Raw genomic sequence first — 24116 nt, 5'->3', positions numbered from 1 at the left:
CCTATGCAACAATTGTTGAAAATCCAAAGAAATATGAGATCACCCAATGCTGGCGCACATGCCTGTGGTTCTGCCCCCAGTCTCCCTTCCTGGGTGCCATAATGATAGGCCAGGAAAACAGCAGTAGTACTGTTTGTGGAAATCACTTGTAGGAAGCAGAGGCCATCATTTCTGAGACATTTCTGAGATCCCCTTTCCTGTCAGTGACTCTGAGAAATTTTCTTTGCTCAGTGGTGGAAAATGGAGAACCAATATTTTGTATTTGTTTTCTAGAGACTATAGGACCCTGTTACTTAGTGAACAGTCCTGCATTTCTTCAGAGCAGGATTTTAATTCTAAAACTGCTGTTGAAGAAGCTGAGGTTGAAGGCGCCAACACCGCAATGGACATAAAGATCTCAGTTCCAATGCAGTTCTGCCCCGTGCGTGCCATGGAATGCTACTTTTGATATGTAAGACAGAATACTTGGCTTGTTCTCAGTTCATGAGATCCCAACTATCGCAACAGATCTCAATTCTGGCTGCCCACTAGAACCACTGAAAGTTGTTTACAAGAACTACAAAAGAATGCATTTGCCACAGCATGCCCTGTTGAACCAGAACCTTTGAGTTGAAAGCAATAGAAAGCAAAGCAAGGGGAAATGATAACTTGTTTTCATCTTTATCTGTGAACCAAAGTTCATCAAAGCAGAGTTAAAGCACATGTAACCCACAGTTTGGAATATAGGTCAAGGTACATGTAATGAGCCAGCATTCATTATAAAAGCCTGTGATTGCCTGCTCCCTCTTGTCTTGGAAGAAGAGGAGGCTCCATGGATCCCACGGTGGTGCTGGTGCTTTGTCTCTCCTGCTTGCTTCTCTTCTCACTCTGGAAACAGAGCCATGGGAGAGGGAACCTACCGCCTGGTCCCACTCCTCTTCCAGTTCTTGGCAACATCCTACAGATAGATTTTAAGGACATGAGCACATCCCTAACCAAAGTGAGTATGCCCAGTAATTTTTAAAGGTCAGTAATTAAGATCAGATTTTAAAGAATGCATGTTGCTTGAGGCAAATTATTAAAATATGTTATTTGAAAGAAACATCTCCTTGGAATTTTGCTTTTCATGTTTTTTTTTTTAAATCAGAAATAGTTGAAAGAAGTAGTGCATTTTGCCAGTATAAGTCTTAAAATATAAGGTGGAGTCGAACTCAGAAAATGCTAATGCCTTGGCTTGTTTCAGTCATTTTAGTGAGGACATTGCTATCTACAGATCAATGGGAATCAAGTGCTTGTGATTACTGATACCATAAATAAGCAACTTAGTACTATAGTCAAGGGAACGTTTATGGCTCTGCAGTGCAGGTGAATGAAAGAAAGAATCAGGATCTGCTGGGTGGGAATGCCTCTCTTGATCTTGTACAAAGCTACTGTCTGTGACTGACTGTGAATGCACAGCAGGGGTTAAGTTATCTTTGCATGAGATCTGTGTGTTCTTGCTTTATTCAGGAATGCCACCCTTTTCTGTGTGGTAACAATCCTATAGATTCTAAAACCGGCGACACGTTAGGGTTATTAAGTGTGTAAAATGTGGGCATCTTGTACTCCTCCCTTCCGAGTGTATTCTCCTCCAGGGGAGCTTTGTAGATGATGTGAAGCAGTGTCATAGTGCTGCTGGGTGTGGGTTCAGACCTGAACCCTGAGTTCTAGTAAATTCGCAGTCATCAGAGTCTGCTGAAGTATGATTTAAAGGTGAACCTTGTACTGATTAGGGAACAATTAGAAAATCTTTAAGTTTTGTCTCTTAATCTATAATAGTGTAAGTAATCCTTGCTCTATGTTTTGACTAGTTGTGATATTCTGACACTATTTTCCCCTGAAACAGCATGGGTGTTGGGAGCCACTGTGTGTAATATTGTTGCAATCATCAGTGTATTTTTGTACAACATCTAGAAATATTTGGTGTATTTGACAAAAAAAATTATCAATAGTAACATGTTCATATCAGCCTGAATGGTGAACATAATGTAGGCAAAATGTGATTTCTCTTGCTAATAGTCACATTTTCTTTCCTACCACAGCTGTCAAAAGTCTATGGCCCTGTGTTCACTCTGTATTTTGGCATAAAACCCACTGTGGTGATGCATGGTTATGAAGCAGTGAAGGAGGCATTGGTAGACCTGGGAGAGGAGTTTTCCGGAAGAGCGCAATTGCCAGTAAATGTAAAAATTAATAAAGGATTAGGTCAGTTTTTTGTGTGTGTTCACATGTGTGTGTTTTTGTATGCCCATGTATGTTCATGTGTGTGTTCCTTGTGTGCATATATATCCACATGTGTGCATGCATGTATGTTTGTGTTAATGCACGTGTGTGTGTGTTGGTGGTGAAATTGTGGATAGTGAAGTTGGGTACAGAGGTCAGGGACTCATTCTGAAGAGCTTTCAGATACCAGATTCCTCTTCCTTTCTTTGCATCCTCAACTTTCTTTTCTCAGGAATTATTGCCAGCAATGGAAAGACATGGAAGGACACCCGGCGCTTCTCACTCATGACACTGAGAAATTTTGGGATGGGGAAGAGGAGCATAGAGGAGCGAGTTCAAGAGGAGGCCAGCTGCCTTGCAGAGGAGCTGAGGAAAACCAGTGGTAGGTGACCCTTAAATGACCTTAAGAGACCTCTCCACTGTCTAGTGATATCCTTGGACAGATTTATTGCAGAGACAGCAAGCCATTTCAGTCTTTGTCCTGGTTATCCTAGAGGAAAAGTGACTGTTGGAAGCAGAGAGTAATTGTGCCTCTCTGGTTGTTGTGAATATTAATCACTATAACAATTTTAGGAATAAAAACCACATCTTACTTTTTAAAAAAAAATCTTCTGGCTTTGTTTGTTTTGGGGTTCTTATTTGTTAGAAATAAAAATCCTTATTTGTCCTGGAGCATAATATTCTAATACATTTCAACAGAGTTTGTTGTGGGATTGACCTAACCATACTATTATGAGGCATGAAGAAGTGTTGCATGCCTTCATTTACCCATTCTAAATTTGAAGGATGAGCCTCACTAACATGTCTAAATGACTTTCAGTGTCCATACCTACAAGTCTATGAATTTAAGTGCTTAGACATCTCTTAATGCATGCCTCACCCATTATATTTTCTTTGTGGAGAAATAACTATTATACAATTGTGAAATGTTTTTAATGTTACTTAAATGCTTACTCTCTTGATTCATAGACTTGGAGTAACTATATATTACAGATAAATTTCTCCTAACATGTAATGAGCTTACCTGTTACACCATCCCTATTTCAAGTTGGCTTAGTCTTCACCCTTTTATTTGCAAAGAATCATGTTTTTTTAATTTTTGTATATTTTAGAAAAAATTGACATCTGGCAGTGTTTTTGATAGGGTCCAATAACTACTCCAATGAATGGTTCTTTCCAACAGATAGCAATGTGTCTGCGCAGTATGTCCTTGTGTGAACCCGGTCTTGATTGTTAAGCATCTTGAGGTTGGGAACTGAAAATACTCATGTAACCGTAAGGAAATGGGTCACGCTCTATTTATGTAGCTGCAACACTAACATAGGTAACCAAAAGAAAACAGCAGTATCCCACAAGTGCTGGCTCTTTTTAAAAGTTTATTTATTTGAGAGAGAGAGAGAGGAGAGATCTTCCAGCTCCTGGTTCACTCCCCAAATGTCTGCAACAGCTTAAGTTGACCCTCTCCAAAGCTGTGACCTTGGAGTTTTTCCACATTTCCCATGTGGGTACAGAGACAAAAAGACTTGGGTCATTCTCCATTGCTTTTTTGGGCCATATGCCAAGGGTTGGATCAGAAATGGAGCAGCTGAGACAAAAATTAGTGGAATGCATGTGACATAGGGTAGATGATTAGCCTCATGTGCCACTGTGCTGCCTCTTTCTTTTTGAAATAAGATTTATTTTATTTGTTTATTGAAAGGCAGGATGATAGACTGAGGGAATCTTCCATTGACTGGTTCATTTTCAAAATAACTGCAACAACTTAAGAGCCAGGACTTCTTCTGATTCTCTCATGTTAATGCTGTGACCCAAGCAATTGGCTCATGCTTACTGCTTTCTCATGCGTATTAGCAGGGATTTGGATCAGAAGTGGAGCAACTAGCATTCTAAGGGGTATCCAAGTGGGATGTAGGCATTCATAGGTGATAGTTTTACCTGATAGTTTTACCTGCTACACCACAGCGTTGGTTTCTAAGGACTGTATCCTTTTTGTTGTTGTTAACTAATTTATTTTATTATTCCCTGATACAGTTTCATAGGTTTCCCTTCTCCCCTCTCAAGCCCCTGTTATCCTCCCTGCACTAATACACCCACGTCATTGCAAAGGTATAGTCCTTCACAAGCAGTCATAAGTCCATCATTTAAGTGTCTCCTGTCATTGTAGACATGGAAAATGGCAAAGAGGCTAGCATCCTATTGTCAAGATATATTCAATCTTTTCATTGGAAATCCAGCCTTGATTAGAAGCGGAAATGCACACTACATTGTACCTTCATATCTGTACATAATAGTCTCTACTACACAGTTAGTATACATTCCCTTTAATGAAAAGCATAACAAATCAACAACAGACAAAAATAGAAAATTTACAATGCTATGAAATTAAAGAACATGCTACTGATTGACTGACATGTCACTGAAGAAAGGAAAAAGAAAATCAAAAATCTTGAAGCAAATGATGTTATTTTGTGACCTATGAGTCAATGAGGAAGTTAATATCAAAAACAAAAACTTTTTATTTATTTATTTTTAATTTATTTTCTCTCTTAATTTTTTTAAAGATTTATTTTTATTAAGTTTTTATTGGAAAGGCGGATATACAGAGAGGAGAGACAGAGAGGAAGATCTTCTGTCCAATGATTCACTCCCCAAGTGAGTGCAATGGCCGATGCTATGCCGATCCGAAGCAAGGAGCCTAACAAAAACTTTTTAAATGAAAAAATAAACAAACAAAAACACAAATATCAAACACCCTGAGATGTAGCAAAAACAGTATTGAAAGAGGTATTGATCTCATACTCTGCATGAAGGGTGCTTTATATCAGAGAGAACATAATGTTTACTTTTGGAATTAACTTGTTTCACTGAGCATAATCGTCTCTAATTGGGACCATTTTGTTGCAAATGGTAGAATTTCATTCTTTTTAATTCTCAGTGGTATTCCATGGAGTAGATATATTACAATTTCTTCCGTTTTGGATTGGCATTTGGTTGTTTCCATGTCTTTGTTCTTATAGATTGTGCTATTGTAAAATATAAGGTTAAACATCTGTTTCTCTTATATTGATTTCATTTTCTTTGGATGTAGTCCCAGATGGGGGATAGCTGAGTCATACAAGAGGTATATTTTTAGTTCTGTTAACACTCTCTACACCAAATTCCATAGTGGTTGTACTAGGCTATACTTCCACCAAAAATGGGGATACCTTTCTTCCCACATCCATGCCATCAGGTGCTGTTAATAGAGTTCTGAAGGTAGCCTAATCTTGAAGTTAGGTGGAATCTCAATGTGATTTTCATTTGTATTTGCCTGACAACTAGAGAACCTGAGTATTTTTTCATGTGTCTATTAACCACTTGAGTTTACCCTTTTGAAAATGTCTGTTGATTTCCTTTGCCCATTTCTTCACAGGGTTGTTAGTTTTGCTGTCGTTGAGTTTATGAAGCTCTTTGTTTCTCCCACTGGCTGTGTAATGTGCAAAGATTTTTCTCCCATTTCCTTGCTTGCTGCTTTACTTTGTTAATTGTCTGTTTTACTGTAGAGAGCCTTCTTAGTTTGACCTAATTCCATTTGTTTATTTTGGTTTTGACTGCCCGTACTTTTGGCGACTTTTCCAAGAAGTCTTTCCCAATTCCAACATCTTGGAGAGGGCTTCCAATTTTTTCCTTTCATAGTTTGATTGTTTCTGTGTGCAGATCTAGGTCATTCATCCATTTAGAGCTGATTTTTGTATCACGTTACAGGTGGGGGTCTTGCTTCTGACCTCTGTAGACTTAGCTTTCTAATTATCCCAGCAGCATTTGTTGTGGAGACATGGCTTTTTCACTGGATTATTTTTGGTTCTCCTGTTAAAGATTAATTGGCTGTAACTGTGTTGGCTCTATTTTGGGGTTTCTATTCTGTTCCATTGATCTTCTCTGTTTCTGTACCAGTACCAGACTGTTTTGATGACCACTGATATGTAGTATGTCTTGAGATCTGGAGTTGTGATTCCTCCAGCTTGATTTTTATTTTTCATGATAGCTTTGGCTACTCATGTTCTGTCGTGTTTCCAGATGTACTTTTGCATCACGTTTTCTATTTCTGAGAAGAATGTTGTTGGGATTTTGATTGGAATCACATCAAATCTGTATATTACTTTCAGTAATAGGGACTTTTATTACATTTAAAATATTTTATTTTATTTTATGATATAGTTTCATATGTTCTGCACCTTCTGAGATTCCCGTAACTCTTATATTTGGCCTTTTAATAATGTCTTTCAGTTCTTAAATACTTTTTTTTGCCTGACCCAGCTCTGCTTGCAGGTTTTTGTTTGTTTTTCCCTGGTGACAGAAAATATCTTCTAGTTTTGAGATTCTTTCTTCTGCCTCCTTCATTCTATTTTGAAGACTCTCCACTGTACTTTTAATTCACTCCCCAGTGTTCTTCATTTCTGATATATCAGCTTTCATTTGATTCATTTCCAGTGCGACATATTAATTGAATTCCTTGAATGTTTGCTTTACATGCTTCTCATGTTGATAAGAATTTTATAATAAGTGTTTTGAATTCTGTACCCCCCATTTTCTCAATGTCTTCCTCAGTTTACTCTGAGGTTGGCAAAGGGTTTTGCTCCTTTGCAGGGGAGTCTTGAATAATATTCATTGTGCCTCTGTATCTTCTTTTACTCTTTGTCATTGTACTCCTGGTTATCAGATTCTTCTCTTCGTGGCAGGTTTTTTTTTTTTTTTTAAAGATTTATTTTTATTATTATTTTTTTCATTGGAAAGGCAGATATACAGAGAGGAGAGACAGAGAGGAAGATCTTTCATCCGATGATTTACTCCCCAAGTGAGCGCAACGGGCCGATACTATGCCGATCCGAAGCCAGGAGCCTCTTCCGGGTCTCCCACGCGGGTGCAGGGTCCCAGGGCTTTGGGCTGTCCTCGACTGCTTTCCCAGGCCACAGGCAGGGAGCTGGAAGGGAAGCGAGGCTGCCGGGATTAGAACCGGCGCCCATATGGGATCCCGGGCGTGCAAGGCGAGGACCTTTAACCACTTGCGCCACCGCGCCGGGCCCCGTGGCAGGTTTTTAAGCTCTGTCACCCTCAGGTCTACAGTTTGATTTTACTTATTGCAATTGGTACATGGCTCGTTGTTTGCAGTCAGCTGTGCTGCTCACTCTGGCCAGTTCCAGGTACAGGTCCTTATGTTAGATTTCCACCATGGTCTCTGTAGCCTCAGTTCCTGGCTCACCAGGCTCCACCTCCTGTGATACCATGCTGAGGCTGCACCATCATCTGTACAAACTTTTCCCACTTCTGGTTGGAGTCGGTCCCTGGATTAGAGAGGTATCCTATGTAGCTATGTTTTTGGTGGTACTGATCTTGTTAACCTTCTCGTTAGGTCTGAGGGCCACATGGACTTATTTTGACCTGTGCAATGAATGCCATAGTTGGCATTATTTTCCCTGTGGGACCAGTGCTATGCACTGAACTAGGTGAGTTCTTGCCAAGCTCAATACATGCACATCTCACTGTTGTCCCAGCACTCTTCAATTCTTTGCCGCACTGTACGAAGTGGCGCCTGTTGTCCCAATACTAGAGTTTTTGATCTGCTGGCCATCAGCTCTGAGGGCTACCCAGACCTATTTTGGAACTTGTAGAATGTCACCTTATTGCAGTTCACTGAGCCAAAAATGAGCTTACTCCCAGCTCAGTGCATGTGCAGTCCTGCTTTATAGTCTTCGCCTCCTTAAGCAAAATGGCATCTAATCTGACTAGGATGCAGACTGGGCTATGAATTCCACCCTGAACCCGCACTAACCATCTGTGATCTGCTGCTCTGTCTCTGCTCCTGGTCAAATCAAACAGACAAGCAGGATGGGCAGTTCTTTCTCTGGGCTCACCCTGGGAGCTCCTTGTATATACCTTCCCACCTTGTTGCTGGTGGAGTTCCAGCTGCCGGTGGAGTTCAGATTGCCACTCCTTGAATGCCACTGGGCTATCAGTCACTGCAACACCATATCGTTTCCACTGCTTTTCTGTGTCTGTCAGTCTCCGGTACCCCTCTGCTGTTGTTCTGGCCTCTCCTGGAGTATGTCCTTTCTGCTTCACACTGGCTAATATATCTCCATCTGTCCAAATGTGTCCTTTCTTTTTAACAGTACCTTGATTGTGTCCCATAAGTTTTGATAAGTTGTGTTGATGCCTTCATTCTTTCAAGCAATTTTGAAATTTCCCCTTTGATTTCCTCTGTAACCTATTGTTCATTTTGCAACATATTATTCAGTTTCTAGGTATTTGAATATCTTCTGGGGTATTTTGACTTGTCAATCTCCATTCTCATTCTATGATGGCCTGAGAAAATATGTGGTAAAATTTCAAAGATTTTCTTTTTAAGTTTGCTGAGGCTTATTTTGGACCTACATGTTCTGGAAAGGATTGCATGTGTTTGTCCAAAATAGCATTGACTGAGCGTTAAAATCCTACAAACAGAGACTGCTATGTCCTTCTCGCAGTAGGAAGCAGAAAAACTGTTATTTAATAAGTCAGGATGGAATAGTCCATCCCAGGGAATGAGAGAAGAGTAATGCTGTTTTAAGCACTTTGAAGATGATGCTAATTAGGTTACCATTTCATAATCTAAAATCACCTCTGCTTCTTAGTTCAAAATCAAACTTTAATATGAATATTCTAATAGTGTTTAAAAATGTCTCCCTTCAGCTTCACCCTGTGACCCCACCTTTATCCTGGGCGCTGCTCCCTGCAACGTGATCTGCTCTGTGATCTTCCAGGACCGTTTTGATTACAGAGATCCTACCTTTCTTAAACTGATGGAGAAATTCAATGAAAACTTCAGGATTGGTAACACCCTGATTTTTCAGGTGAGAAATTCTGTGTGTTATGCATCCTCTGTTCTCTTAGCTTGAGTTCAGCTGGCTTTGAATGATATGACCCTGAAGGGGAAGGGGAAGAATGAGAAAGAGGGAGACACATACACACAATCAGAAGAGAGTGAGTGTAAGAGAGTTGGGGGTGGGGCAAAAGGAAGAAGAAAGTAAAGAAGGGAGGGAGGGAGAGTGGAAAGGAGGAAGGGAGGATAAAAAAAGCCAGGAGTTGTGCTGGGACTCTCCTAATCTCACTCCTTTCTTGTTGATATACACGAACCCTGGTAGAGGGGCAGCGCATCAATCTCATAAAATGAAGCTGGGTGTCATTCAAAGGTGAATGCTCAGGTTCAGCTCAAGTCCTTTCTTTTTTAAAATTAAAAATTACTTTTGATTTACTTGAATGGTACAGAGACTACAAGAGACAAACTAACATAGGTTTCCTGTCATCTGATTCATCTTTAATCTCTCACAGCCACTGGAAGTGTGCAAAACTGATGTCAGGAGTTGGAACAAATTGAGCTTTTCTGTGGGTGGCACGGACCCAACTACTTAGCCAACACCTGCTGCCTCTTAGGAAAGCATGAACAGGAAGCTGAAGTTAGAAGTTAATTTTGGACATATGTGGAGTTACAATTAGGAATGTGTCCTCTCTGAAATCTTAAAATTTTCCAATGGCTACTACCCTATTCCCTTTTTAAGTCTAAAAACTGTATTTTACAAATTATAGGCAATAACTGATACAGTGAAAAAAGTTGTAAAGCTACAGTAGGTAAAAAAAAAAAAAACCCTTGAAGTAAACATCAAACTAATCCAATATTGCATTAAGCAACAGATGCCCTTTGGGTAAATAGTGGCCATGACATCCTGACCAGAAGGTTTTCTTGTATAAGTTGAGTAACTTCTGTGACAGGGTTTTTACAGAGCTGTACCCCTTGGATGACTGTATCGCAGTAACCCATAGCTTTGCTGAGAACCCCTTGCTCTCACTTTCCTGTTAAGAACTGTAGTTCTTTTTTGTTGTGTTTAGGACCTTTGGTTACCTGGTCGACCACTTCTGCCACCAGCTCCATAAGTTCCCAAAGTTAATTCCTCCAAATATGCCTCCTGTCATGGGTCTGTCATTTTATAGTTGCTGCATACTATAACTTCCAAAATTACTGTAATTTCCACCATCACCTCCAAAAGTTTCTTCATTTTAATCATAATTTTCTCCTCCATCAAGTCAACTCCCCGTACTTTCCATATTCTGGTCTTTTACCACCAAAGCCTCCTCTGTTACTGTAACCAGGACTACCAACATCATCTCCAAAACTTCTATCTGCCATTACCTCCTCCGTAGCATCCCACTCCAATCACCTACACCTCAACTGCCTGCTCTTCTACCCACATTCCCACCATTGCCACAATTACCTCCATCACCCCCAATGTTTCCTCCATGACTCCTAAAGATGTTGAATCCACCCCATGCCCTCTTGGTGGTCTACATCTGACTCTGCCTCCTATTTGGAAAAGGTCTTTTTCATCTCACAAGTAATTCCAATTAAAAAAAATAGTATTGCTGAAAATAATTTTTCAAATATGTGTCATGATCATTAGAAGTCTTTAAAAATTTGTAAAGATACTTGTTTTATTTTTTTTGAAAGGCAGAGTTACAGAGAGGAGACAGAGAAAGAGAAAGAGAGAGAATCTCTGCTCACTGATCATTCCACAGCCAAATTGCCTTTGCCTGAAGCTGAGCTGACTCCAACTCAGGATCCAGGAGCAGTTGCTTGGCTTCCCAAGTATGTACAGTGGCTAAAGTACCTGAGCCATCTTCTGCTGCTTTCCTAAGCCATACGCAGGGGCTTATATTAGAAGCGACAGAGCTGGGCCCGGCGCGGTGGCGCAAGTGGTTAAGTCCTCGCCCTGCACGCCCGGGATCCCATATGGGCACCAGTTCTATCCCGGCAGCCCGGCTTCCCTTCCAGCTCCCTGCCTGTGGCCCGGGAAAGCAGTCAAGGACGGCCCAAAGCTTTGGGACCCTGCACCCATGTGGGAGACCCAGAAGAGGCTCCTGGCTTCGGATCGGCATAGCATCGGCCGTTGCGCTCACTTGGGGAAGATCTTCCTCCCTGTCTCTCCTCTCTGTATATCCGCCTTTCCAATAAAAATAATAATAAAAAATAAATCTTTAAAAAAGGAAAAAAAAAAAAAAGAAGCGACAGAGCTGAGACTGGAACAGGAAGGGATATGAGATGCCAACACTCCAGGTGCAAGCTTTACCTACTACGCCATGATGTCAGCCTTATGGTGATTAAGTTAGAACAGCTAATTTTCTGTTCTACATCTGCCCATCGTTCTTAATTTCTGTACTTTGTATCTTTTCATACATCTGTAAGTAATCTCTCAAATATTTTGCTTCTATATGTTCTTTAATAGCATCAACAACAGTCTTCACTGTTATGTAGGCACCAGTTTGTGGGAGATCAATTCTGGACACAGCTCCTCGGTGCTACCTTATGTCCATCTACCCTGTATGTTTGAGCAGCCATTGCTGCATCCACCTCTTTGTTCTACATGGGAGTAAGATCATGAAAGCAAAGGCCCTGGAACATTTCATCTGGAGGTCTCTCAGTGCCACACCATTTGGGAATGTGCCATTCTCTTAGATCAGAAGTTCAGACTATCTTCAGATTCCCCAACTTTTCTAGTTCCTTCAGAGCATGGAGTTGCATATTCAAGCCTTACTTTCCTCATTTTCTTCTAGTGTAGTATGTCCTTCAGCTCCTTTCTTAGCCTCCGTCTGGCCAGGATATGTTTGGAGTTTGGCAACTTTCTTAGTTTGTGGGTACTTTTGAAGGCCCAATTGTCTACATCATTCTCTCCCCATCTCTGCTTTTGGTCTCATCGTTGTAATGTATACCGTAACTACAATATTTTGTGTTACATTGACTGCAAAGTTTTCATTTCTCTTACATTTTTGGAAGAATGTCTGCTTCTTTGCACCCTGAGTGAATTCTCAATTAGCGGTAAATGATGACAAAAATCTTGGGTCACCTTCCTCATGTTCATTGACAGATTTGGAAGAGAGACACAGCCTCTTTGCTGGAACCACAGACCAGAGTCTAACCTGAGATCAGGGCTGCCCTTGCCAAAACCATTGTCACTTTTGGAGGCAAATGGAATAATTGCAAATAATAGGACACAGAGCTTTTTGAACATTTTAACTTACTTTTTCTCTACTACAGCTTTCTGTTGTTTCCATAAACTTTGGCTGTGGTTTAGAGTTCTGATAAAGCTTTTTTGCTTGGTTTCACAAAACATTTGTGGAGAAATGAGACATTTGATCTGTCTACTGTGACTTGTTTGCTGATATCAACTAGTGAAGTTAACATTTGAATACTACAGTAATTTTCATATTGTAATACCATAGAAGTCTTCCTAAAAAGGGTTAGAACCCTGTAGAGCACAAATATCTGGGAATAGTGCTGAAATTCATACTGCTGCCTGGAACTTTTTCCATTAAACCTGACAGCCCATTTTCGATATGATCCCTCCGTGGTTGTCCCATGACCCTCCATGGACAACCCAGACGCTTGTTGAAAGCTTTTGGTTCTAACATGTGTGTCTGCTGTAAAAATTTAGAGGATTCTCCCTTGGGTTGTTTGCCTGAAGTAGTCTAATGTGGGTTGTAAAGGAGGCTGAATGTTTGGGAGCATGGATGACACCTGGGAAGTTTGAAGGCATGCGTCTCCTGACAACACAAGGTTAAATGGCAAAATGATTGATTTAAGATAAATGATTCATGAAAACAATCACAATTTTGTTCTGTGGTGAGGTAACACCTTGCATATTACAAAAGTAACACAAAAACTCAGGTGCCCAGATTTTCATCCAGAAAACGCTGGTCTGGATTCCTTGCTGTCTTTGTGCCCACTCATTCACATAATTCTTATGGCCTCTTACACAGAGCAGAAATACTAGCACATTGATATAGACAAATGGATAGCTTGATATATTTTGCCAAGTACTCCTTGCCTCTGTGTTCATTTAGAGAATGTGAATGATCACATTCATGTCAGTCAATATTTTGAGTTTGTAGGAAGAGTGGATGTATTAAGTCAGAACTGACGTGAAGATAATGAAACTAATGTGTGTGTGCAAAGAGGTTATTGTCATTTATCAAGGGACTAGGGCTTTCTCCCTTACTTCTCTTTGTCAGTACCAAGGGTTAATTTGTACAAACACTCCAATGATGCTGCTCAAGGTAGAATGCTTTTTTCTATGACTGTTTTAATTCATAGATTTGTTCATTGTGTGTATAAATTAAATGTGCTAAAATGAATTTCATAATTATCTTTTTAAGGTCTGCAATATGTTTCCCATCCTTATTGATTATCTCCCAGGAAGTCATAAAAAAGTAATTGAAAATGTTATTTATATAAAAAATTATGTTTTGGAAAAAGTAAAAGAACATCAAGAATCTCTGGACATTAACAACCCTCGGGACTTCATTGATTGTTTCCTGATCAAAATGGAACAGGTAAAGAGTCATTTCTTTGTCTGCATTATGAGCCTTATTGGTCATTCCTATACTAATTGGGAGTATCCAAGTGATCAGATAAGCAATATATGGCCATTATTGTAGGTACCTGCTGTAATTATGGATCTTGACTAAATAACATGAAAGAGTTAAAATGAGTTGTTTGACAGAATATATAGGCTCTGCTTCTAGATAGCATCTGAAGTCACATGGAATGCACACAGTTCACTTAATATGGATAGCAAACAGATTAAGAAAGTAAAACTATCAAATACAAAATGAATGTGATCCTGTTCCTGTGTTACAATTTTTGGTTTAATGTGATTTAAGTCCTTCAGGTCTAAAAGTTTAAGTTTTCACTAAATTTATCTGATAGGCATAATTATGTGTGAGAAGGAGAGACAGAGAAAAAGGAAAAGGGAGAGAGAGAGAGAGAAATATTGGTCTCCATACTGTACTACTTGGTATGGGGTTGCAGTGACCTCATAACTTTTTTCCTTCTTCATTCAATGAATCTTTTCCTATTGTTACACAAAATGTAGTGACTTTTTTGTCCTCTCATCTGGCTTCCTTGGGAAGTTCCCATGAAACCAGTGTCTGTGGCTCATCTTACTCAGAAGCCACTTTGCTCTGCATTCATCCAAATCACTTTGATTATTCCTTTAACATTTGGCATCAATCAGAGATTTTAATACATGTCCTCAGACTTGTCAAGACAGCTAAATAGAGATAAATTGTATACAGCATGTTGCTTACCACGTGGCAAAATTTCAAAAATGATAGCTGATATAAAAGGAGTATTATATCATTAGATTTTAAAGCACATAATGGAAAAATAATGTTCTTGAAGCAAAAAGCAAATTTTGAGACAAGTATTTGGCAGACATTTTAATTTTCCACATTTCACTTCTCAGTGTCTGGGTTCAAGTCCTGACTCCATTCCCAACTCCAGTTTCCTATAATGCGGACCTGGGGAAATAGTGGTGACAGCTCAAGTAATTGGGCACCTGCCACTTGGGAGATCTGAATTGTAAATTTATTTGCCACAATTTTTAAACCATACTCAACTTTTCCCTATTATTAGTACCTGATGTATTAACATGAACTACTTGTAATCATTGATGACCACACCCAGCTTGCTTTCATTTAAAAAAGAATTTTATTTATTTATATTTGAAATCCAAATTAGAGAGAAGAGACCAAAAAAAATCCCCATCCCCCAACACTGTACAAAAGAGAGAAAAGAGAGGAGAGAGATAGAAAGGGAGGTAAAGATAGATATAGATCGATGGATAGAGAGAGACAGAGAGAAAGAGAAAGACAGAGACAGAAAGAGAGACAGAAAGAGAGATCTTCCATCTGCTGGCCCACTCTCCCTTTTGATACAAGAGCCATAGCTGCTCCTGGCTGAAACCACGAACTAGGAGTTATATCTATATCTCCCAAGTATATGGCCACCATTGACAGTTTTTATCAGGTTGAATATTTGAAGTTGAACAAGAAGTGGAGCAGCCAAAATATAAAGCAGTATCCATATGGGATGCCAGCATCCCAGGCAACAGTATTGCCATCAAAAACACAGTGGTGATCCTCCTTTACATTGTATAAGTCAAAATCCTTCCATCTGTGCTGCATTGTTCATATTGTGCGTTTTGGTTTACTTTTGAGCTTTCATATATGGATGAGAACAGGCAGTGATTATCAATCTGTGTGTAAGTGATTTTACTTAACGTGATGTCCTCTGGATCCAAGAAGCTGAGAGTGCTAGAATAGTGTCTTTTAGTGAAATATAGATTCTCTTGGGCTGACTGTAATAAAATGTATTAGCACAATATCAATTTTTCAATTAATTCCTAGGAAAAGCACAACCCACAGAGCGAATTCACTATTGACAATCTGTTGGTTACGGTGTTTGATTTGTTTGTTGCTGGAACGGAGACCACCAGCACCACCCTGAGATACGGGCTCCTGCTCCTGCTGAAGTACCCTGAGGTCACAGGTATGAGCACTGGGAGGGAGCATGGCAGGGTCAGCAGAGACCCTGGGAAGCTCGGCCTTTGCCTGCACCTTGTTTCTCTCAGCAAGACTTCCTCCTCGAGATTCTGTACTGGCAGCTGCAGTTTGTGCAGTTCTGATGAAGGGATAATGATGAGAGCACTGTGCACGACAGGGAGTGTGACTGAGACAGTGAGGACATGAGAGCAGTGGTCAACGTCATAAAGCTGAGGACAGTGACAACTGCGTGGATAAAGCATCTGGTGACACAAAGGTGTTTGCCACAGGCACAGGTTTCCTGGAGTGCCCTGGACTGACTGCTGGCTTTTCACTGAGAGCAGAACACTTCAAATGCCAAAAACTTGAGGAAATGACCTGAGAAAGTTTCCACAGTCTGGGATGTGTTTTCAAATGTGAAATCTACATGAAATTGTATACAACTGAGGTAGAGAGTGTGATTAAGGAATTATCAACCTAGCAAATAGCTTAGAAATGAATTCTGCTGTAGTTTAATCTTACAAACCATGCTTTTTGTTTTTAAATTAACATTTACCTATCTTGAGTAGCTTCTATTTCTGTGTATTGGGTGTTGTTTTTGTGGTTCAGAGCCATTGTGAAATGCTTATAACTCAATCACAGATGAACATTCTTCCTGGTATATACTGCTTTGTAAGTCTCACCCACACCAGCAGATGTTAGGGAGATCTCCAGTTCTGTGAGAGATTGAAGCTCCAGCCTAAATGCTGTCAGAGCAAGGCAGCACCTGTGGGAAGGACTGCAGGTGCTGCCATCTGCAAGGAAAGTTCTCATCGCAAATTAAATAGATGAATATATCCACCCAACACAGAGTCCTGGCATTTCTGAAGGCAAGGATTCAAGGCAAATCATGAGGAAATTTAGTCAGAGACAAGTGGTGTTCACATGCACACCGCATGAGAATGACCTTAAAATGCTAGGAGAAAATGTGTGTGTGAAGAAAGACACCCAGGCCTAAGAGAAATGGTTATTAACTTATTGCTGTCACTAGTGAGAAAATTAGTACTAGCAGTTAAAGCACATATGAGATTTTGCAAGACTTCTACATTAGTATCTGAAACTAGGAATTGAAATCAACCGTTTAATCCTGAACACACAAAGGAGTAACAGAGATCTTAGCTGTCTTGTCCATAATCAAGGAGCTGAAGCCACAGTGATGTGTGGGGTGAACACTGATGTAGCAGAAACTGCACTATAAACACTGGAGAAACGGAGTGAGGGAAGAGCCTGAGTGCATGCGTGTCTGTAGGTGGGTCACCTTGACACTTTGTCTGATGAGGGGTGGAGAGAGCTGTCCTCATGTCCCCTAAAAGCAAGGATAAAAATTAGTTAAAACAGATGAAATCAGCAATTAGAGTCATTATATACAAATGTGAATATGGGTTCTAAGAAATCTAAAATAAACATTTTACGTTCCCAGGATTCCATATTTAGGTATATATTCAGAGGAGACCAACTTAGCATTCTAAATATATAGCTAAATTCCTGTCCTTTTACTGCAGTTTTTACAATACCTTAGGCATGGAATGTTCCTTGTTGGCCATTGACATTTTATAGACTCATGAAACATAATATATCCCACACTCAGTGAAATGTTTTCTGCCTTGAAAAATATCTCTTATATTTTCTTTTCTTTTATTTATTTATTTGGAAATCAGTATTACAGAGAGAAAGAAAAAAAAGAGAGAAAGAGAGAGATAGAGCAAGATAGAGGAGAAAGATTTCTGTATCTTCCATCCGTTGAATCTCCACATGGCCACAGTATCCTGATATCTAGAGATGGCCATCCTGAAGCCATGAACCAGGAGCTTCCTCTGAAATTGTTTTCTGGGTACAAATTGGAGCAGTCAGGACACAAATAGTTGCCCACAAGGGATGCTAATTTTGCAGGGCACTATCTCTACCCACTGAACCCCAAGGCTTACCCAAATATCCTGTATTTAGGGCAAAATGAATAGTATTAGAGGATATTATGCTAAGTGAAATAAGTCATGCTCAAGAAGACAAATAGTGTGTGTGCTGTTGTTTATTTGGTAGTTTTAAAGAAATCAATTCACTATATAATAGTTAACACTATAGTCTGAGAGGGTGAAGATTAAAAAGTTATAGGGAGATTGTATAACAGGTACCAAACCATCCTGACAGTGGGCATAAGTTCTGGTGTTGTTTGGCATAAAGGTGACTACAGTTTATTAGGACTTATGTCTTTATGAACAAATGAAAGAGGGGCTGTTGAAGGACACAAACATAAAGAGAGAAACGAGAAAAATGAATTGATCAGGACTACTATATTCTGAAATGATCTTACATGAATATTTGTAAAGATAAAATGTTAACTGGAAATTTTAAAAATATTTACTGATCAAAATGCAAACCAATCTGACTCACAGAACACACAAAATGCAAGCATGAAATTATTGCACTGTATCCAATAAATATGAATAATTGCATCATAAGCAAAAGCAAAAGAAATGTGAGCACAGCTTTTGAAAAAAATCTTCTGGAGTATTTCCATCCAGCCAACATTGTGATAAGTGCAAAGGAAGACTCCACATTGCAGATAAACTCATGCTAAACACACATATCCAATAGTCACATCTATATCTGTTTATAGAATTCTATTTACAGATACTATTCATTGGTGTCCTACAAAATATTTGTTTCTTTTTCAAAAATATAGTGGTTAGCATGTTCCAAGTGTCATTATTTTTTGTTTTTTATGATTATTTTATTTATTTGAAGGTTACTTTAGATTAGCATTTCATCAAGAGAATGAAATATATATTACTTTAATCAAAATAAGTGTGCACATATCTGTAAAAGCAAATGTATTTTCATAGAATACAGCCAAGTCCCATACCCAGTTTCTCAGAAGAAGAATTTCCCATGAAGCTCCTGTGTCTGCTACAGTGATGCTTTCTGTGCACTCTGATCTTCAGGGCTGTTGGACACCTGCCTCCTGCTTCACTCAGCCCTCACCTGCTGTGAGACATGGGTTGTGCTGATCCTTGTCTCTGATTCCACCCTTGTGTCTTCTCAGCTAAAGTGCAGGAGGAGATTGAGCGTGTGATCGGCAGACACCGGAGCCCCTGCATGCAGGACAGGAGCCGCATGCCCTACACGGACGCTGTGGTCCACGAGATCCAGAGATACATCGACCTCATCCCTAATGGTGTGCCTCGTGTAACAACCCGTGATGTTAAATTCAGAAACTACCTGATCCCCAAGGTAAGGCTGTGGTCTTGAAATTCCCAAACTCAGAGGTCCCAGCACTCACACAGGAGACCCTGGAAGAAGCTCCTGGCTCCTGGATTCATTCTGGCTCAGCTCTGGCTGCTGTGGCTGTTTGAGGAGTGAATCAGTGGATGGAAGATAGTCTTTCATTCTCTTATTCTATCACTCCCTCTCTTTACTTACTATTTCAGACTTTCTGCGTGTATGAATTTTATATACAGTAAAATTAATCTTGAAAAAGCAAAGCTTCTATCACATACCTTTATTTCTGGACTTTTACTAATCTGTCCTTCTATTTAACTAGGTTTACTACTTTTTGGTGCCTACAATTCCATGTAAGTGTTCAAAGTATCAGCTTATAAATTTTCAACACTGTTTCAGGATTTGTATCAGAGTGACATTAGATTTTTAGACCAATTTGGAATAACTTGATGACATGATATGACAGGTTGAATTTTCCAACTCATAGATTAGTTTCCAACACACGATTATGTCCCAATGTTTGGGAGATGACTTGACTTTTCTCACTATTCTTTTATTATCATCACTGTGATGATATAAATACTTGCACATACATAATACTTCCCTTGACAGGACAAGTATGTGTATTTATTGTAGAACTGTTGAAAATAGCTTCATAGTTTGTTTGCTAATGCTGCATGGAATTATAGCTGACTATTATTTGTATTACATAATATCTAATAACCATCATAAATTTGACTATCATTACTGACACATGTGAGCTAATCTGTAATTTCTATGCATGTAATTGTGCAATTTGTTTAGATATTTTTCTTATTTTGCATTTCTCATTACTGTAATGCTTGCCTAGAGTGATTTCTAGGACCGTGTTTATCAGAATTTATGAACATGGGCATCCTTGTTGTATTGTGGAGCTCTGGGAGATGTGGGGGTTTAATATCTCACTAATGGGAATGTTTATGATCTGTTTTTTGAATTTTTCTCATAGCAGGGAAGTTTTTCCTCTTGTTCTAATCTTTCTTGAATGCATATGTAATTGAATTAAGTGAATTCTCTGAATCTATAAATATGGTCATATAATCAGGTCTGTCTTTATACAATATGCAATAAATGATCATAGGAAGCACTTATATATTATCTTATACTGCATCCTACCTATGCAGCTGAACTGGATTTACTGCACTGGTTCAGGACAATTGTAGTTACACTTATGAGGCTTTGCTCTTACATTTGTTTTGCAAGGTTTTCAGGACAAATATGTATCTCCTCAAACATTTGAAAACATTCAAAATTCTTTCATGCTTTTTTTAAATAAAGATACAAAGTAAATTATTTTTACCTATAGTCACCTGCTGAGCAATAAAACAGATTAGAGCAGCAAGTGAGGGTGGAGCCTCAAGTGCAGGTTTGCTGGAATACCAGTGGATTGAGGAATGACTGACTCCTGAGTTCCCAAGGGCTCAGCACATCAAATGCGATTGCAGGGAAATCATTGTCCTGAACTTCAACTCATTCTGTTTATTGCATGTTCTGGCTGAAATGACACTGTATTTATTTGCATATGGGTTTTCTCATCTACAGATCAAAGAGATGTAGAAGTTATCTCCATTGATTCTTCCCATTCCTTGGCTTTTTTAGGATACAGTATCTCTGTCTCTTTTATCCAGGGCACAAGAATACTTCCATCACTGAGTTCTGTGCTGCATGATCGCAACGAGTTCTCCAACCCAGAGCAGTTTGACCCAGGCCACTTCCTGGACAACAGTGGCAATTTTAAGAAGAGTGAATATTTTCTGCCTTTCTCAACAGGTAATCAATTTATTTCCATGTGAACACAGGGCACAGAATATATTTATGTAATCAGTGTAGATGTGGGTGGTTTGTTTTCTGGAGCTGACAGATGGGCTCCTTCTATGTGATCTGAAATCCCAATACATGTGTCCATGTGTCTTCCTTGTTGTGGGTCCTCACTGTAGAATCATATTAATAGATTCTACAGAGGGTGGGTCTGAATAATTCTTCCAAACTGAGAAGCCTGCAGTATAGGATAATTCAATTCTGCCTATAAATATTCCTTGTTACACAGATATTTCTTTTAGCACATGACTCATCTAAAATATCTTCATCAAGCTTGGAAATATTACATGTGTTCATATGTTTGAGGTACTTCTGTGATGGTCCTCACTTTGATTGAGATATATGGACTTCTTCATGTTTTCTATTTATTAGAAAGAGGAAGATACAGACTGGAAGAAGGATGGAGAGAGATGTGGTGCTGGGGAGAGAGACAGATCCTCCACTTGTTGATTCTCTCTCCAAATGCTTTAGAGAGTCAGGCCTGGGCTAGGCAAAAATCCAGAGCCTAGAATTCCATCCATCTAGGGTTTCATTCATGTTTGCAGTGTCCCAAGAACTTGAGCTATCTTCTTCTGCTTACCTAAGTACACTAGCAGGAAACAGGCAAAAGTGGAGTGTTTGAGAAAAGAGCCAGCACCTTGCTGGGAAGCAGGTGATGCAAGCAGTAGTTCAACCTTCCCTGCTGTAACATTGACCTAGAGCTATAGGAAGTTAGTATTTCAGCTATAAAATGCTATAAAGCAGCTTTTATTTACATGAGGCAAGGAGGTGAGTAGCCAGAGCATTGCAACCACGTAGGATCAGTGTTTTGAAAGAAAAGCACAGGTTGCTGGGGAGGCTGATGGGGAAACTGATTTCTGCTCATGGACATCCCATGATTTTCTCATTGGAGAGATGATAGGTATCTGAGCTGCCTAAGATGAGGCCAACTGTATGGAAACAGAAAATCTGGGTACACTCACACAGACAATGGATCTCAGGAAAGGAGCATTCATTCCTGAAGCTCCAGGAGGTCAGAACTGTCCAGAAAAATGTAGACGAGGGAATACTTGGAGATGTGAAGGCTCCTGAGAGACTGGAGAGCACGTCATGTGACCACATTCAAGATCATACATTTGGCCATTTGTGTTACACAGCTGCACAGCGTGAACAGAGTGTGTACACATCTAGTCCCCATTTTTTCCCTTCTATTGTTTTCCATGCTTTGCATTTGGCATCACTTCACTCATTCAGCATGTCAAAGACTGAGCTTTTCTTAATGAACTCTGATCTTACTTGCGAAGATAAAAATAGAGAATGATATTCTGCTTAATCCATGATTCAGTGGATCATGAATGATAAGGAGAGCTAGAGGGAGAACTTGGGCTCATTACAGTATAATGAAGCTGAGACATGAGCCATACCTTTCAAAAGGAAGCAGAAGAAGTCTGTTAGGTCAATGGGTCATCACTGAAATGGAGATGGGTTACACCTAGGGCTGAGTGGAGGCTGCATAGACTCGAAGGAGTGACATAACTGAGAACAGATTATGAGGGTCCAGCACAGTCATTTGGACCCCGTTCTCAGGTATGGAAATGAGAATCATTTATGGTTTTAAATTGAGAGCTTGTTATGTGCAAATATAAGGTTTTACATTGTCCTGATAAAAATAGTTGGCTGAATATTCTACCCATATTTCCAAGGGTTATAAAATAGAAGTGAACTAATTTTAAGTTCACGGAAGACAGATTTGAAATATTTATTTTGATCAAAACTTTTTGTTACTCATGAAAAAGATTGGTATTACATACTTTATTTATAAGAATAATATTGGGAATTTATGATGGATTTAAATAATTCTTGAGCCTTAACAAACTTACTTTTTAATTTTTTTTATCATGAGCTTGTTAAAGCTTGTGTGTGTGAATGTGCTTTCTTCAATTCTTCTTTCTTTAAACAACTGCCCAATAAATGTGTGCACATCTCAAATAGCTTTGTCTAAACTCAAAGTATTTATAATGTGGTAATAGTTAATAAAATGTGTGACATGGAACTGATAGTTAAATAAGAGTTTGTTAAGTGAGAGATGACAGATGTTACATGAGGCTATGTGTATAGCAAGCGTTCATTATTCTTTCCATGTATATATCCCACCATCCCCCCAGCTATCCTGTCTCACACCCACCCATCCATCACTTCAGTCATTAGCCACTTAGTCACTGAATCAATTTTGTGTTTTTAGTACTCAATGTTTAGATAAAAAGTTCTCTCTGTTTTTAATTTTCAGGAAAGCGAGTGTGTGTGGGAGAGGCCCTGGCCCGCATGGAGCTGTTTCTGTTCCTGACCACCATCTTACAGAAATTTACTCTGAAACCTCAAGTTGAACCAAACGATATTGACACCACTCCACATATCAGTGGGTTTAACCATATACCACCTTTTTACAAGCTCAGCTTTATTCCTGTATGAAGAAGGGCAGGTCACATGGCTGCTGCTGTGCTGTGGTGTACAGCTGTCCTCTCACAGGCGCCCCGCACCCCTTCCCCCAGCATGGGTTCCTTCCACGTTCTGTACTCTAACATGTCCTCAGCTCTCCAGATCTATTCTCCACTGAGAAGCTTTCTGGGTCGCTTAATTTATGTATGTTTGCAATAACCAAGAGCCATTGTTACTACATGTTTTCATCTCTGCCAAATGCTGAGTTATTGACACGTTACCACTCTGAAATTGTGGAAGATGATTGGTATTTGAGAATTTAGACTTATTTCTTCCTTATGTGTTTAGAGTAACAATACTATTAAATATAAGATCAGTGTTCAGGATTTCTTTCCTTTGTACGTAATGTTAATAAGAAGTGAAAGAAAATCAAGTCCCAGAAGATCATGCTGATTCTTTTTTATTTTTTAAAGATTTATTTTGATTATTATTTTTATTGGAAAGGCAGATATACAGAGAGGAGGAGAGACAGAGAGGAAGATCTTCCGTCCGATGATTCACTCCCCAAGTGAGCGCAATGGCCGATGCTATGCCAGTCCGAAGCCAGGAGCCTTTCCGGGTCTCCCACGTGGGTGCAGGGTCCCAAAGCTTTGGGCCGTCCTCGACTGCTTTCCCAGGCCACAGGCAGGGAGCTGGAAGGGAAGCGGGGCTGCCGGGATTAGAACCGGCGCCCATATGGGATCCCGGGCGTGCTAGGTGAGGACCTTAACCACTTGTGCCACCGCGCCGGGCCCGATCATGCTGATTCTTACAACGAGAGCCATAAGAATGCAGAAAGTGGAACAGAAAAGGAGCTCTGTTTGTTGGCATCTATAGGTACTGGAGATTTGCAAGTGATGGAAAGTATGTCCAAGAGAAGTTTTAGACTATAGTGGAATATTGATATGGTCATCCAAAAG

At 39.7% G+C, this 24116-nt stretch overlaps 1 protein-coding gene across 3 annotated transcripts; it reads left to right on the top strand.

The window, feature by feature from the left end:
* The first annotated feature begins 804 nt into the window (after window positions 1-804).
* LOC121164013 (cytochrome P450 2C14-like) lies at window positions 805-23609 on the top strand. Of its 3 annotated transcripts, XM_040991853.1 has the most exons (10): window positions 805-979; window positions 2061-2223; window positions 2474-2623; window positions 8950-9110; window positions 13462-13638; window positions 14368-14385; window positions 15514-15637; window positions 18710-18897; window positions 20553-20694; window positions 23009-23609. In XM_040991853.1, the coding sequence occupies exons 1-10, from the start codon at window positions 812-814 to the stop codon at window positions 23188-23190; spliced, it is 1473 nt and encodes a 490-aa protein (XP_040847787.1). In that variant the 5' UTR covers window positions 805-811; the 3' UTR covers window positions 23191-23609. The 3 variants fall into 3 exon arrangements, with proteins under 3 accessions (XP_040847787.1, XP_040847786.1, XP_040847788.1); XM_040991852.1 differs by lacking the exon at window positions 14368-14385 and having other exon boundaries at window positions 15496-15637; XM_040991854.1 differs by lacking the exons at window positions 13462-13638; window positions 14368-14385 and having other exon boundaries at window positions 15496-15637.
* The last annotated feature ends 507 nt before the right edge of the window (window positions 23610-24116 follow it).

The sequence above is a fragment of the Ochotona curzoniae genome, unplaced genomic scaffold, assembly GCF_017591425.1.
Source record: "Ochotona curzoniae isolate NIBS_2020 unplaced genomic scaffold, NIBS_Ocur_1.0 contig_66, whole genome shotgun sequence".
NCBI lineage: Eukaryota > Metazoa > Chordata > Mammalia > Lagomorpha > Ochotonidae > Ochotona > Ochotona curzoniae.
The sequence above is the reverse complement of the archived record's forward strand: the minus strand, read 5'-3'. Positions and strand labels throughout refer to the sequence as shown.

Coding starts and splice junctions, on each gene's coding strand:
- LOC121164013 (XM_040991852.1), top strand. CDS start 812: ATGGATCCCACGGTGGTGCTGGTGCTTTGTCTCTCCTGCTTGCTTCTC. Junction 980..2,060: donor TGAGCACATCCCTAACCAAA/GTGAGTATGCCC, acceptor TTCCTACCACAG/CTGTCAAAAGTCTATGGCCC. Junction 9,111..13,461: donor GTAACACCCTGATTTTTCAG/GTGAGAAATTCT, acceptor TATCTTTTTAAG/GTCTGCAATATGTTTCCCAT.